The sequence below is a fragment of the Hydra viridissima genome, unplaced genomic scaffold (assembly GCF_058129835.1).
Source record: "Hydra viridissima isolate aposymbiotic clone 2 unplaced genomic scaffold, HvirCarnegie_v1 scaffold_4, whole genome shotgun sequence".
Classification (NCBI taxonomy): Eukaryota; Metazoa; Cnidaria; class Hydrozoa; order Anthoathecata; family Hydridae; genus Hydra; species Hydra viridissima.
The window spans coordinates 10,950,651-10,963,811 of NW_028324303.1; the positions used below are offsets into that span (position 1 = coordinate 10,950,651).

Genomic DNA, 13,161 nt, shown 5'->3' on the forward strand with positions numbered 1-13,161 from the left:
AATTATAAAATGACAATGCGGTATTAAAAAAATATCAATGCGGAATTATAAAAAATGTCAATGCAATATTTAAAAAAATGTCAATGCGGTATTAAGAAAATGTCAATGCGCCAGAATCGGCAAGTCCTAGTAGTGTAACTCAATTTTTAAATAAACATTTTTCTTATATGGATAATCGAGCCAACTATATACAAATAATGTGCTCGCTGTTCTTTCATGCTGTCGTTATGGATGCAAAAAATCTTGAGAATGACTTAAAAGATCAATTAAAGAATATAACAGTACTAATTCCAAGTCCAAATAATTTGATGTAACTATTTATTTTTTAATTTGCTTTTTGTAAGCGCTATAAATTTTTAGTGAAATCAAATATATAATTAAAATAAGAACAATAAAATTCAGTTTTTAAATGTAAAGTGTATATACACACGCAAATATAAAGTGTGTGTGTGTGTGTGTCCCAAATCATATATTGAAAAAAATGAGCAAGAGAAACACATACTATCTTTTTGTGAGAACTTTCAGTGACAGTACATGATTTTATTTACAGAATTACAAATGGTCATAATTATCCCAAATCATATGTTGAAAATAATGAGCAAGAGAAATACACACTATCTTGTTGTGAGAACTTTCAGCGACAATTCAGTCAACTTTATCCTGACCGAAAGCCTTTACTATTAGCTCCTAAAAATGAGTGTGGATTGGAGGTATTTGTTTCATATCTTTTAAATGTTTGTAGCAGTTTGAAATTTTATATATATATATATATATATATATATATATATATATATATATATATATATATATATATATATATATATATATATATATATATATATATATATATATATATATATATATATATATATATATATATATATATTACAGTGGTTCTAAATTTCATACAAAAAAAAATGTAAATAGATTTTTCTCAACTTTTCACTTTAGTTTGTGTTCCAATAAGTGTAAAAACAACATGTGCAAATTTATAGAATTTATTCTTATCATTTACAGGTAGGTCAACAAGATTGTATATTTGAATAATTTCCAAATAAAAGTTTTGCAATATTGTAATTCTTCAATACAAAGCCAAAACTAAAATTCTAAATAGGATTAAAACAGTAAAAAGTTAAAAACATATCATGTATGAATAATTACATGTTATTCACAAAAGTTGAAAATTGCTAAATTTACTTTGTTATAAGCAGTTCTTTCTTGCATTCTGGGAAATAGCATATATGATCATGCACTACTTGAAGGAGGTATTGTTTTTTATTTTAGTTTTTTTTAATTATAGAATTGTACTCTTCAGTCAAAATTGTAGCTAGAGTTTCAAACTGCTACATATATTTAAAAGATATGTAAAAATGTAAGTATATCCTAGATATGACAGAGTTAAATAGACACCATGAAAAAATGTATTTCAACCCTAATCTTTGTTAAAATGATATATCTGCCAAGATTTTATGTTTCAGATTTCATATTTAATTGATTAAATATGCCAAGGCTCAAAGGAGCATTGGACTTATCTGAATTTCAACAAGGCTTTATTGTTGGTCTGCATTAAGGTAATCTTAGCCAACAAAAAATATCAGAAAAACTCTAAATCCTTTTTTTCTACTGTTAATAGAGTGGTTTTACAATTTATCTGAGAGAGAAATGTTGAAATAATCCACATTCTAAGGTTTCAAAAAAAGCAGCACAAGTTGGTATCAGTTCCAGAACAACTAACAGCTATGTTTTGGGTTGCAATATGAAGCAATCTTTGGTTAGAGCTAGTGGAGTATCAAGGTAATATCAATTCAGCAAAATATGTTTTCATATCGCATGAAGGACTCTTTCTAATATTCTCAAGTGGTAGGATGATTAAAAACAACTCCTTATGGAAGATAGAGCACCTTGTCAAATTGCTAAAGTGATTCAAAATTGGTTGGTTCAAAATGGGATTAAGAAGCCTCAAGGCTGAGTCAGTCACCTGATATGAACCCTATGGAACACCTCTGAGCCATATTACACCAGAAACTTTGCAAAAAGAATAAGAAGCTATTGTCAAAAACAGAATATTTAAGATTATTGCATGAAACATGGCAAGAAATTCTTCAAGATGGTGTTTTACAAAGTAAAACACCATGGATGCTTAAAAGGGTTCTAGCATTGAAAAATGTGAACATGGTGTAAACTAAGTATTTATTATTCAAATTGTAATCATTACAAAAAAATTTATAATATTTTGCTGTTTTCAAAAGTTTTAGTATATTGAGTGTCTCTTCAATTCTGTCATGTCTGTGTATATACTATATATACTACTATATAACCTACTATACATATATATGATGTTTGTTTTTTATGTTATTACTTTGTAACGATTAGTAAGATCATAGATTTAGCTGTAAAAAGCAATCTTATTTTATTAGAAGTTTATTTGTTCAACACTACGCCCCACTCTTGTGAAGTATCCTGAGATGTATGATTTTTTGGGATGTGCTGGCTTTGTTGCTGACTATTTGACATTCCAGCCATTAGATCCACCTATTGATTTGGTGACTATTTATCTATATTTCACCCATTTGCTTTGGCAATTATCTATAACTTTTGTTTATAAAAATAAATAATTTTTATTTTCTAATTTTCTGATTTTTTCTTGCTATTACATAGCCTTTGGTTGTATCATCTCCAACAACAACTTTAAAATTACAAAAAGGGTCTTGTTTTGATTATGCAATCTTGTTATGCTCTTTACTGCTTGGCTCTGGCTATGATGCGTATTGTGTTAGTGGATATGCAACTAAAGAGGTTGCTTTAATGGATGAATCACAGGAAGTTTGTCCTTTTTTGTTAAAAAATGAAAAGGTACAGAAATTAGCTACTAATTTTTTTTTCATTTAAATATGTTTTACAGTAGGTTTATTGTTTAGTTGGTTCATGTTGTTTACTTAATCATAGTTAGTTCATGACAAGTAAACAACAAGTAGGTTATACATTTTTGTGGCAACCGTTTGTATTATGAACTACCTTTGTGACTATTGATGAAAGAAAAAAAAAATGATGAAATTTTTGAAAGAGTTTTAAGTATATTTAAAACATTAATTGCTAATAATTACTACATAACACTATTTTTAAGTTTGATGAAATTTCTTAAACACTATCACTGCCAAGATAGCTATTGTTATATTTTAGGAAGAAATGGTTTTACAAAAAGAATCTTCAAATAAATATGTTGTGAAACCACCAAAGTTTCTTATCAGTCAGTTTGAAACAAAAATGGAAGCCAAGAGGATTGCTAAAATGCAAGAAGAAGATTCTAAAAGAAAAGAAGAGGAAAAGCTGAAAATAATGGTAGATAAAAGTTTCTACATTTCAGTTTCTATGCATTGTTTTCCTATTTTTATGTCCTTAGTTGTTTATTTTTTTTGTGTGTTCTTTTTTAACTTCAAAGGTGCTGCTTTTATAGTTTTTGATTTAAATATATTTTTTACTTTATATTCTAGATTTTTTTAAAAACTTGTAGTTCTATTTGAATTTGAGCATGAAATTTATTCCCAATTTAAAACAAGAAGTATCTAAATAACATCTCAATCAAATTAACTTTTACAAACATTATAGAAAGATGTAGTGAAATAAAATGTTGTGCATTCTATCTTATATATCATAAGTTTCATAAAACAAGTTGGTTTTCCCACTTAACTATATTTAAGTATATTTTTTATTAGAATTTTTAACATGAATTTTATAGTTGAAATACTAAACTTATCAAAGTATTGATTTAGTCATTGAAAAATCCATTACAAAAAGATCATTTGTATGGGTTACGTGTACACTGTTGGGTGCTTGTGCTTTCTGGAAAAAGAGAAGTACCTGAGAGCTTCTTCATTGAAACTTTAACAGGAGTAACTAAACCTATCACTTATCATGAGTACTTAGGTATTGAAAATATCTGGAACCACAAAAATGTATGGGTCAATATGCAAGACTGCTCGCAAGGGATCCAGGTAAATCTAAAATGGTTTGAAAAAAATATGTTGCAAAGTTTATTTTTTATTATTATTATTATTTGATGAAATTCAAAATAACCTCTAGTAGAAAATGCACCACCACAATTAAACTTGCTAAAGCTTAAAATTTGTTAAAATTTCTTTCTTTTTATGTTAAAATCTTCATATATAACTTTTATGTATAATCTTTATATGTAGTAATCTTTATTGTGAATTTCTTTAGATTTGACTTTGTTTACTTATATATTTTAAAGCTATTTTATATTTTTTAATTTTAGTATATTAAGGTTTATAAAGTTGTTATTATTAGAAATAAAAGTTGTGAAGTGTTGCTCCACATTCTAATTTTTAACTTAACACTATTAGTTGTTAACATCATTAGTTGTTAACATTGTTAGGTCAGATCTGTTAACGCTTGTTTGTGTTTAGAAAATTTCATATGATTTGGGGGATCCTTTAAAATGGGAGTTTATGTTTCCAAGTAAAGATACATCAGTTGTTGTTTTGTCTAATGTTAATGGTACATTAGAAGTAAATGAAGAAGAGGTAAATTTAACTTTTTGTTCCTTACATAGAGATATGAGTACCATATACATTCATGTATTACCCAGCCCTGCATTAAACCCTCAGCCTAAACCTTTTATCAAAAATGTCTAAAAATTGTTTGACCTGTGTATAATCTGCAGAATGAATCCATTTTTTTTTTTTGGAAATACTTTGAAGATATAAAATTCAAAACTTTTGAAGGTTTTTTTGAAAAAAAAAGTGCAGGTTATACACAAGTTTATAGGGTATAATCATAATATTATAAAGCAGAACTACTTTAGTCTAAATCATATTTGGCTAAAATAAAATATAGCAAAATGATGACAAAGCTAGTGATCTAGATAAGAGGTATTAGCATTATGGTTTTATTTCTGTTCATGCTAAAAGTTATTTATAATGTTGATTATAGGAATATCAAAATGAAGATACTATAAATCTTCCTCCTTCATGGGTTAGCAAAATTGAAATTTCTGAAAAAGGTAATGGATGCTCCATTTTACAATAAATACATTTGTACATGAACATTAAGTTATTTGTGTTGATTTGTAAGTTATATATAGTTATCAAGCTTGTTATGATTTTTTATGCACTTTTAGTAATAAAGTTTCAAGGAACTTTTGCATACATTTAAATTAAGAACATGTTAATGTTTCTAATTTAAATGTATGCAAAAATTAATTAGATTTTAAATAGTCATGAAAAAAAGCATAGATGTTACAAAAAGTTTATCTTGATTATCTATTGTTTCATATTTGTTTATAATATTGTTAATTATCTTAATCTGAACTTAGCTTAAAGTGAAAATGTTTATTATATTGTAGATTTTCAAACTTGTTGTCCTTTTGGAAAGAAGACAGTCATTTATAAAAGTGCAAAATATGAAAAATATTGTGAATACTTTAATAAAGATGGATTGATTTCTAGAATATCTATTATGGATGATATCGAGGGTAAGTATATTTATCAGACACAAATCATGAAAAGCATTAACATATTTTTATCTTTTATTGTTACTATTAAATAGATGATGTTATTGAAGTACAAGAGATTTTTAAACACAGAAATGACAAACTTGAACAGCGCATACATAATTTAAAAACAGGTTGGATAAATGACAAGTTTGCACCTGGTCGTCTTTATGGATTAAAAGGTGTGGTTTATCTAGAAAGAGGAATTTATTTGTAAATCATAGATATATTTTTTTCAATTCTAAACTGACATCCTTAAATTTAGAGTGTGTTAAGTGTTTCTTAAAAGTTATCTATTTTAGAAAAAAATTATCTATTTTAGAAAAAAATTATCTATTTTAGAGCATTCTTATAAAGGGGATAGCCAACATGTCTTGACATTTTATGAAAGGTATAGCTAACTCCCTTATACAAAACTAAAAAAATTATCCAGTTGCTCAATAAAGGTTTTTATATCTTTTTAAATTTTTAGTTCACGAATTGATGGTTTAGTTAAACGGGAACAAAATGAAAAAGAAATTGTTGAGGTTTTTAAAGGCAGAGATGACTATTTAACATTGAGACAGGTTTATTATGGTGAACGCATCAAAAAGTTTTTACCACAAGGAAATAGTTCTATGCCAATACAGGTTTTATGTTTGTTGAAATGAAACTTTGTTTAGTTTTTTAATTGATTTTATTGCTTACTTAAATTATGTTGCCATTTTATTTTTGTAAAGAAAATGATTGAGAAATTTGATCCCCAAAAAAGTTGTAAAGAATCTATAGCTGAAAGATTATTTTTGGTAAGCGAAGGTCGTATACTGGTCAAATACCATTTACAAGAAAATCGGATTACAGCTTCTTTTAGAGAATTTATGAAACCACTTGACTTTTCCATTGAAAAATTGTCACAACTGAAGTTTACAAAGGATATGACTAGTGCTTATCTAGTATTTATTTTCTATATTTACTAAAGTTTTATTACCTTGCTAATCTGACTTTTTATTAAAATAGAATTATTTTTTTTTTTTTTGACTTATTTAGGTTTTAGATTGATGAATAATTAATGTGACTAGATGAGTTTCTTTTTTTTTTTTATGTTATATTTGCACAATATTCAGGTTAATGCGACTGAAGAACCGTCAAAAGATCTTCCTATTTACAACTTATTTATTCAGCTGTTATTATCTGAAAAGTGTTGTGAAGATAAAATACATGAGTCAGAAGTAGAGGTGAATAAATTTTTGTATAATAAAATGTTGCTTAAATAAAAATTACAATGGTATGCATGGTATAACAAGGAAAACTAAGTATGTTAATGTTAAGTATGTTTTAAATGCTTTAATGTTGCGTTCTTTGAATTTTTGAAAATAAATTTAAGAATTTGTGATTTTTTTTAGATGAGTAAAATTTTAATTGATAGAATGAAAGAGGAAATTGATATAAAATTGTTGGTCTCAATATATGACACTGAAAGAAATTCAAAAGCAAAATTAAGAAGAGAAATGTTGGTAAGTGTTTCGCTCTTAAAAATATCAGATGAAAAGTTTATAAATTGGGATTTCTTTATTTAGACTGCTAGGACTAACTGGAACATGGTTACCCTCAGGAGATATAGGTGTAGCAGGCATAAGAAGTTAACAAGTTTGGTTCCATAAAGTTTCATCTGAAATTTATTTTTTATTTTTTAAAAGTGAAAAATTTGCCCAAAGGAAGGAATATTTGAAATGAAAAAATAAAAACCATTTTAATCAACATGTGCATAGCACAACATTTTACAACGAAAGTAAAATGTAAGTGCTAGAATATGATAAAGGTATTATAACCTTGTATGCCTCCCCTTTCCCCTTTCCCCTTTCCCCCTTCTCATCCAAAAAAAATTAAAAGGCACCCAGTTAGAGGTTTTACTGAGACCTCTGATATTTTTATACTGATATTTTTTCTATTGCAATTTTGATATCTTTTAAATTAGAATCTTTAATTTAATTACAAAATTTAGGGTAAAAATCTACCGCTAACAGAAACTTGCAAACAGGATTCAGAACTTGATTATTTAGGACCATTTTTGACAAGAATTGGCAATCCTGAACACTTGAACCAAAGTGAAGCATTAAAGCTAAGAGAAGAATGTCTCAGTCACCTTAAACAAAGGCTAATTGATAAAGCAAATCGAATTCAAGCATGTTTTGAGAAGGTTATTTTTTTTTGTTGTTACTTTTGTCACTAATTTTGATTACAATTGTTACACAGCCCTTATTTGAAGTTTTTTTGCTGTCAAGATTTTTTTTAACTGTTTTTATGCATTTTTGTCTGGTTTAAATCTAACATTTATTCAATCAGGTGAGGTTTTTTTTAAACATTTTTCAATTATCAACATTATATTTATTGTATTGGCAGTAAGTTTTGCAAAAAAAAAATCATTTTTTGATAAAGATAAGCTTAGATTTGAAGATAAAGCAGAAAAAATAAATTTGTTAATCAAATACATTAAGTATATTTTTATTCAATATGACCTTAACATCGCCTTTAAATATTTTAATTGAGTATTCTAAGGGCAACAAATATACTGGGTGGTGAAAGCTTTTTAGACTAGTTAATTGGAAAGTTATAAAACTCTTTTTGAGTCTTCAAACCACTGCCAGGCTTACTCTTTACACAACAATTGTTTGGAAACATAAAACTACAGTTTAGTTAGTGCTTAAAAGCTTGTTAAGCATCTTTTACAATGTCTTAAGGCGTGTTGTCATTCATGATGAGGTCAATAATTGAGTGGTTTTTAGTACTCATATTCCTTTTCAATTAATGTTATTTTGCGTTTGTTTTGCACAAACAATTCCGTAGCGATTCTAAAGCAAGTAAAAATTGCTACGGAACATCCATCTGTTTTGAAGGTACCTCATCTTTTACAAAATCTGCGGTCGCATAAGAGAGGTCGCATATTAAGCAAGAAATGAATTACATCCTTGTAGAAACTGCCTGGATGCGCCTCCGAGAATTTAGGAATGTCGGCTTCAAGTTGCCAGACATTATCGAAGCTCTCTAACATGTGAAATTACAGGGCACGAAAAAGATCATAGACGCTTAGAGCGATGTCTGGAGAATATGGTAAGGCAATATTTCCCATCCCATTTCTATCAGCTTAAGCATGTCAATTTTGTCTTGTGTGGTCGTGTATTGTCGTGCAGAAAATAAATCTTTTGGTGCTGTCGCCGCGTTTGTGTGACTTTCTGCCTGAGTCTTTCCAGTTGTTGACAGTAATAGTCAGCCGTTATGGTGGTGTTGGGAAGAAGAAGCTCGAAATGGACATTGTCATGTACATCCCAACACACTGACAACATGACCATGTTTTGATGAGGATCTGCTTTGGACTCTGGTTCTGCCCACTCGTCAATGTCAACCCACTGACACTTTCGTCTGTTGTTTACATAAAGTACTCACTTCTCATCACCAGTGATTGTATATGTGATCTAACCAGTTAAAGAGTCGTTTTTTGGAGAGCAAGAATGTGCAGATCTCCAATTGCATATCTTTGTCGAGTTGTGTCAAACTGTCGGGAACCCAAATCCCAAACTTTAGGACCTTTCCCAATTAATGAAAACAGTGCAGCACTGATGTGTGAGAACATCGGAGCGTGGAGACTATAATGAGGTTGCTGAGTCTTGGATCGTCCTCTAATAGTTTGCGCACCGCTGCAGAATCAACTTCAGTTGGAAGACCAGACCTTGGACGATCCTCGAGTTAGAAGTCATCAGAACTAAAACGTTGAAACCAAATTTAACAAGTGCGTTTAGTAACACTACTCTGGCCTAGGGCTTGGGATATGTTATGTTTGGTCTCAACCGGTGGAATGACCGAGCTGGAACTCATGAGAGGCAGTATTGAATATGAGATGCAGTGTTGAGTATGGGATTTCTGATCTGAAATTTTGTTAAAGTAAATCACCTGTACTCGCTAACACAGCTGCGTGGAAATTCCTAGAAAATAGTTCACCGTTGATACATTAAAAGAAAATGCTAAAACATTCTAGAAAATCATATAACTTCCCCTATTCTAATGAGATCCTTTTGTAATGGCGCGAGTGTGAAAGAATTTTTTTTTCAACTCAATATTTTAGAAATAATAAGTTTAGATTTCAACTGAACTTTTAAGAAGAAAAAAAAATTGCTTGAAAAAATCAGCTAAATAAAAATTAGCTGAAAAGATTTCGTAAACAAAAAATGTTGTAGACAAGTATACAATTTTTGTTGCTGTTATGCTTATAGGAGACTAAAACTTTACAGCAAAAACAGGCTGCGTTTCAAGAGAACCAGAACAACATGACCAAAGAAGAGGAAGAAGACTATTTACAATTTTGTAAAAAGATCGTGTTTAAATTACACATCTTGGAGCTGAGATTGAATAGGTTAATAATAAAAGTTCATTATTTAATCTGAATTTTTATCAATTCAAACTATCATTGTAAATAACTGGTTTTACCTTTTAGACACAAAGAGATGGCTCCACTTAAATACATGCAGCTCGAAGAAAGACTTCGAAGTGATGATCGCATAACTAAATTCCTAGATTAATCTTATGATTGATATGAGTTTGAAGTTTTAAAAAGATTTTCTAATTAACATTAGTTTGAAATTGTTTTTTTTTTTTTTGTTTAAATAAAAGTTTTCACCAGCGTCTGTTTCGACACATAAATATCTAATAAGGAGTGACTTAAGTAAGGTTTTTTTTTTTTAATTAAAGACCTTTAAAATACAGTAATCGATTTGCAAACCTATATCATTAAATACTTAGAACTAAAATAATTGCAGCAGTAATTTTAATGTCATTATGCATGATTGTAAAATAGGCGATTTAACCTTGATGTCGAAACTTAAAAAAATTGTTTGATAAGATTGATAGCCATAGGGGTAACTGTGATTGGAATGTAAGACTTAACGTTTGGTAAAGTTAATCTTTTGGCTCATCTGTTTCTGATTGTCGTGTAAGTTTTTAATCTCTTTTCATTTGCAATTGTTTTTATCTTCGTATGGAAAGTTGTTCAAAAGATTTTTTAATCCATCTCATAAAATTAGTCACTTACAGGTGTATTATTATAGTCGTTTGGGTTGGTATCCTGAGGATAACATTTATTATATTCGTAATCAAAAGCTGATATCTAATTGTTTATATATGGTTTATATTCGTAGGCTGTGCTATCAAATTCGAAATCATCTTCCTTACACTTGCCAACTTTATATGTGCTCAATATTACATATAAAACTGGTTGATTGGTTTACTAAAAATTAGAATGTAATCTTGATTGGAGACTATTATTAGCCGTTTGTCGCCCCAGACACATCTCTAGCTTCCTGTTCGCGTCTTCGAGTCTTGCAACTTTCACTCACAATTCTAGCTGTTAAATATATATTGTATAAATATACTTATTACTTATAAAATACGGATGCATATTTATTTAAACACAAAAGAGTAAGTTACTTGTTATTGTTCTATTTATTAAATCTGGGTGTTTTCTTAAATTGCAGAAAAAAATTTATTATGTCATCGTCTTGTCTTCTGTTGAACTATGCTAAGCTCTCTCTGATCAATCTGTTTTAACGGAATATTTCCCCACTTTTCTATAAGAGCACTTTCAAGCTCTTGAAGCAATCGTGTTGGCACAAGTCGAGCAATACTGTGCCTACTTAAAGTGTTTCAGACAAATCCGGTTGGATTAAAACCTGGTGAACAAACAGGACAATCCATTCGTTCAATGCTTTCTTTCTAAAACCACTGTTACACTTTATTTGCAAGATGTGGACAAGCAATGTCGTCCATAAAAAAAAAAATTGGGGGCAAATTGTAGCAGTATATCTACGAACAGCATGTTAAATCTGAAATGGATAGCAGTATGGCTACTAATACTTTTATATCCGTAACATCAACTCTCACCTTGATATTTGAATAACGAACAAAGTCAAAAATATTTCTTGTGCCAGTTTTACGCCATAGCAATAAAAACTCGTTATCTGGTTGCGGACTAAAACTGAATTTGTCGCTAAAAAGTGCTTATGGTAATTACTGACAAATACCAACCATCTCTTGGAGTTTTCGATAATAGGCGACCTTAGCCTTCGGTTCTAAAGTAGCGAACTTACGCTGTAAAGTAGAGCGTTCATCCAGCTTCTAATCTATCAATAACTCTCCAGGCTACTGAACTGGCATATCAACTTATTCTCATGTTTTTTAATTTATTTGAATTACCCTAATAAATTTTGATTATTTAAACAATTATACTAATCAAATGTAAGAGCTCAACATACTTTTCTAGATATTGAGACCCCTAAAATTAAGTAGTTCCAGGCGAATACCTCTTTTGCCCTTTTGCTCTTCTTTTTTTTTCCAAGGGCTTGATATTCCAAAATGGTCTTTACTAAATAGTTGGATGTTCCACATTTGGTACACCAAGTAATCGAATATTCTACTAATAGGAAAGACCGTAAACCAGCCTAGAATGAAAATCCTATACGTTTAAAACGCTGGCAGTACATTGTACAGTTAGTTCTTGCAACCAGCTAAAAGTAAAAATATGAAATAGGCTACCTGTCAAATGATAGAAAGAGAACTCAGCTTCTTGCATATGTATAGAGGCTGTTCGAATATATTCTTTTTGATATAAATTGATGAGGAAGACTTGAGTAAACCATATTCTTAATCTTTCGAGGGATAACAGAAGATAGGAAAGACAGAAATTTATTTGGATAGAGTTTTTAGTTTTCCCCTCCAAAACTGCAACCATCCTCTTAATAAGCTAGTGCGATACCCTTACTATCAATCGCAATTTGATAGGCCATTTTACAATTATAACAGTTAGACATTCAAAAGTTCCAACTGGTCTAAGTGGAAAAAGTCATGTCTTGTTCCATATTCTTTCATTTTAGCTTATACAGTGTCTCAAAAAATTATCCGACCAAACATTTTTTTAAATATTTTTCCTAAAAAAAGTGCTGTATTTTCATAAATTTAGACTTTTTTGGTAAACTCAAGATTAATGAAAATAAAAGAACATGTTTTTAAATAGATTTTATTTATTTTAATGTAAAATTTGAATCACAAGGTTTTCAGTCTTAAAATAAAGGAACTTAGGTCGTTTTTTTATTGTCAAAAAAATATTCGACCAAACACATTATTTGTTTTATAACAAATTATTATATAACAAAACAATTATTTTAATACTTTGTTGAGCCTCCCTATGCTTGGATTACAGCTTCTAGAGGTCTAGGCATTGATTCAACTAAAGATTTTGTTTCTTCTGGTTGAATCTTTTCGCAGGCTTCTTCAATTGCCACTTTGAGGTTATCTTTTTTGGAAAATGACCGATCTCCAATTTTTCGGTCTAAAATTTCCCACAAATGTTCGATGGGATTAAGGTCCGGTGATTGTGCGGGCATTCCAAGACCTCAACATTATTTTCAGCAAACCACTCCTTGGTTTTAGTGGCACTATGCTTGGGATCGTTATCTTGCTGAAATGTAAAATCAGATCCTTGAAGTCATTTGCTCGAGTTTTCGAGCAAATGACTTCAAATTTTGCTTTAATATGTTTCTGTATTGCACCTGATCCATTGTAGTATCTATAAATTGGAGTTTTCCGACACCCTTCCAAGCCATTTAACCCCATACCATCACGTTACCGCC

General features: G+C 29.5%; 1 protein-coding gene across 5 annotated transcripts; it reads left to right on the forward strand.

The window, feature by feature from the left end:
• Positions 1–168: 168 nt before the first annotated feature.
• On the forward strand, positions 169–10,112 carry LOC149889873 (dynein regulatory complex subunit 7-like). Of its 5 annotated transcripts, none has more exons than XM_090085073.1 (20): positions 200–310; positions 551–710; positions 952–1,017; positions 1,301–1,372; positions 2,418–2,543; positions 2,659–2,853; positions 3,181–3,339; positions 3,771–3,992; positions 4,425–4,541; positions 4,951–5,020; positions 5,363–5,491; positions 5,566–5,691; positions 5,852–5,900; positions 5,982–6,138; positions 6,229–6,441; positions 6,613–6,723; positions 6,892–7,002; positions 7,491–7,685; positions 9,754–9,893; positions 9,975–10,112. In XM_090085073.1, the coding sequence occupies exons 5-20, from the start codon at positions 2,466–2,468 to the stop codon at positions 10,057–10,059; spliced, it is 2,157 nt and encodes a 718-aa protein (XP_089941199.1). In that variant the 5' UTR covers positions 200–310; positions 551–710; positions 952–1,017; positions 1,301–1,372; positions 2,418–2,465; the 3' UTR covers positions 10,060–10,112. The 5 variants fall into 5 exon arrangements, with proteins under 5 accessions (XP_089941194.1, XP_089941199.1, XP_089941197.1 ...); XM_090085069.1 differs by lacking the exon at positions 1,301–1,372 and adding an exon at positions 1,209–1,265 and having other exon boundaries at positions 217–310; XM_090085071.1 differs by lacking the exon at positions 1,301–1,372.
• Positions 10,113–13,161: the final 3,049 nt, after the last annotated feature.

Excerpts from the sequence above, each read along its gene's own strand:
- LOC149889873 (XM_090085068.1), top strand. The coding sequence starts at position 198 with ATGTGCTCGCTGTTCTTTCATGCTGTCGTTATGGATGCAAAAAATCTT. Across the intron at positions 5,901-5,981 it reads GTCTTGACATTTTATGAAAG|TTCACGAATTGATGGTTTAG; the intron begins GTATAGCTAACT and ends TTAAATTTTTAG. Across the intron at positions 9,894-9,974 it reads TTGGAGCTGAGATTGAATAG|ACACAAAGAGATGGCTCCAC; the intron begins GTTAATAATAAA and ends TTTACCTTTTAG.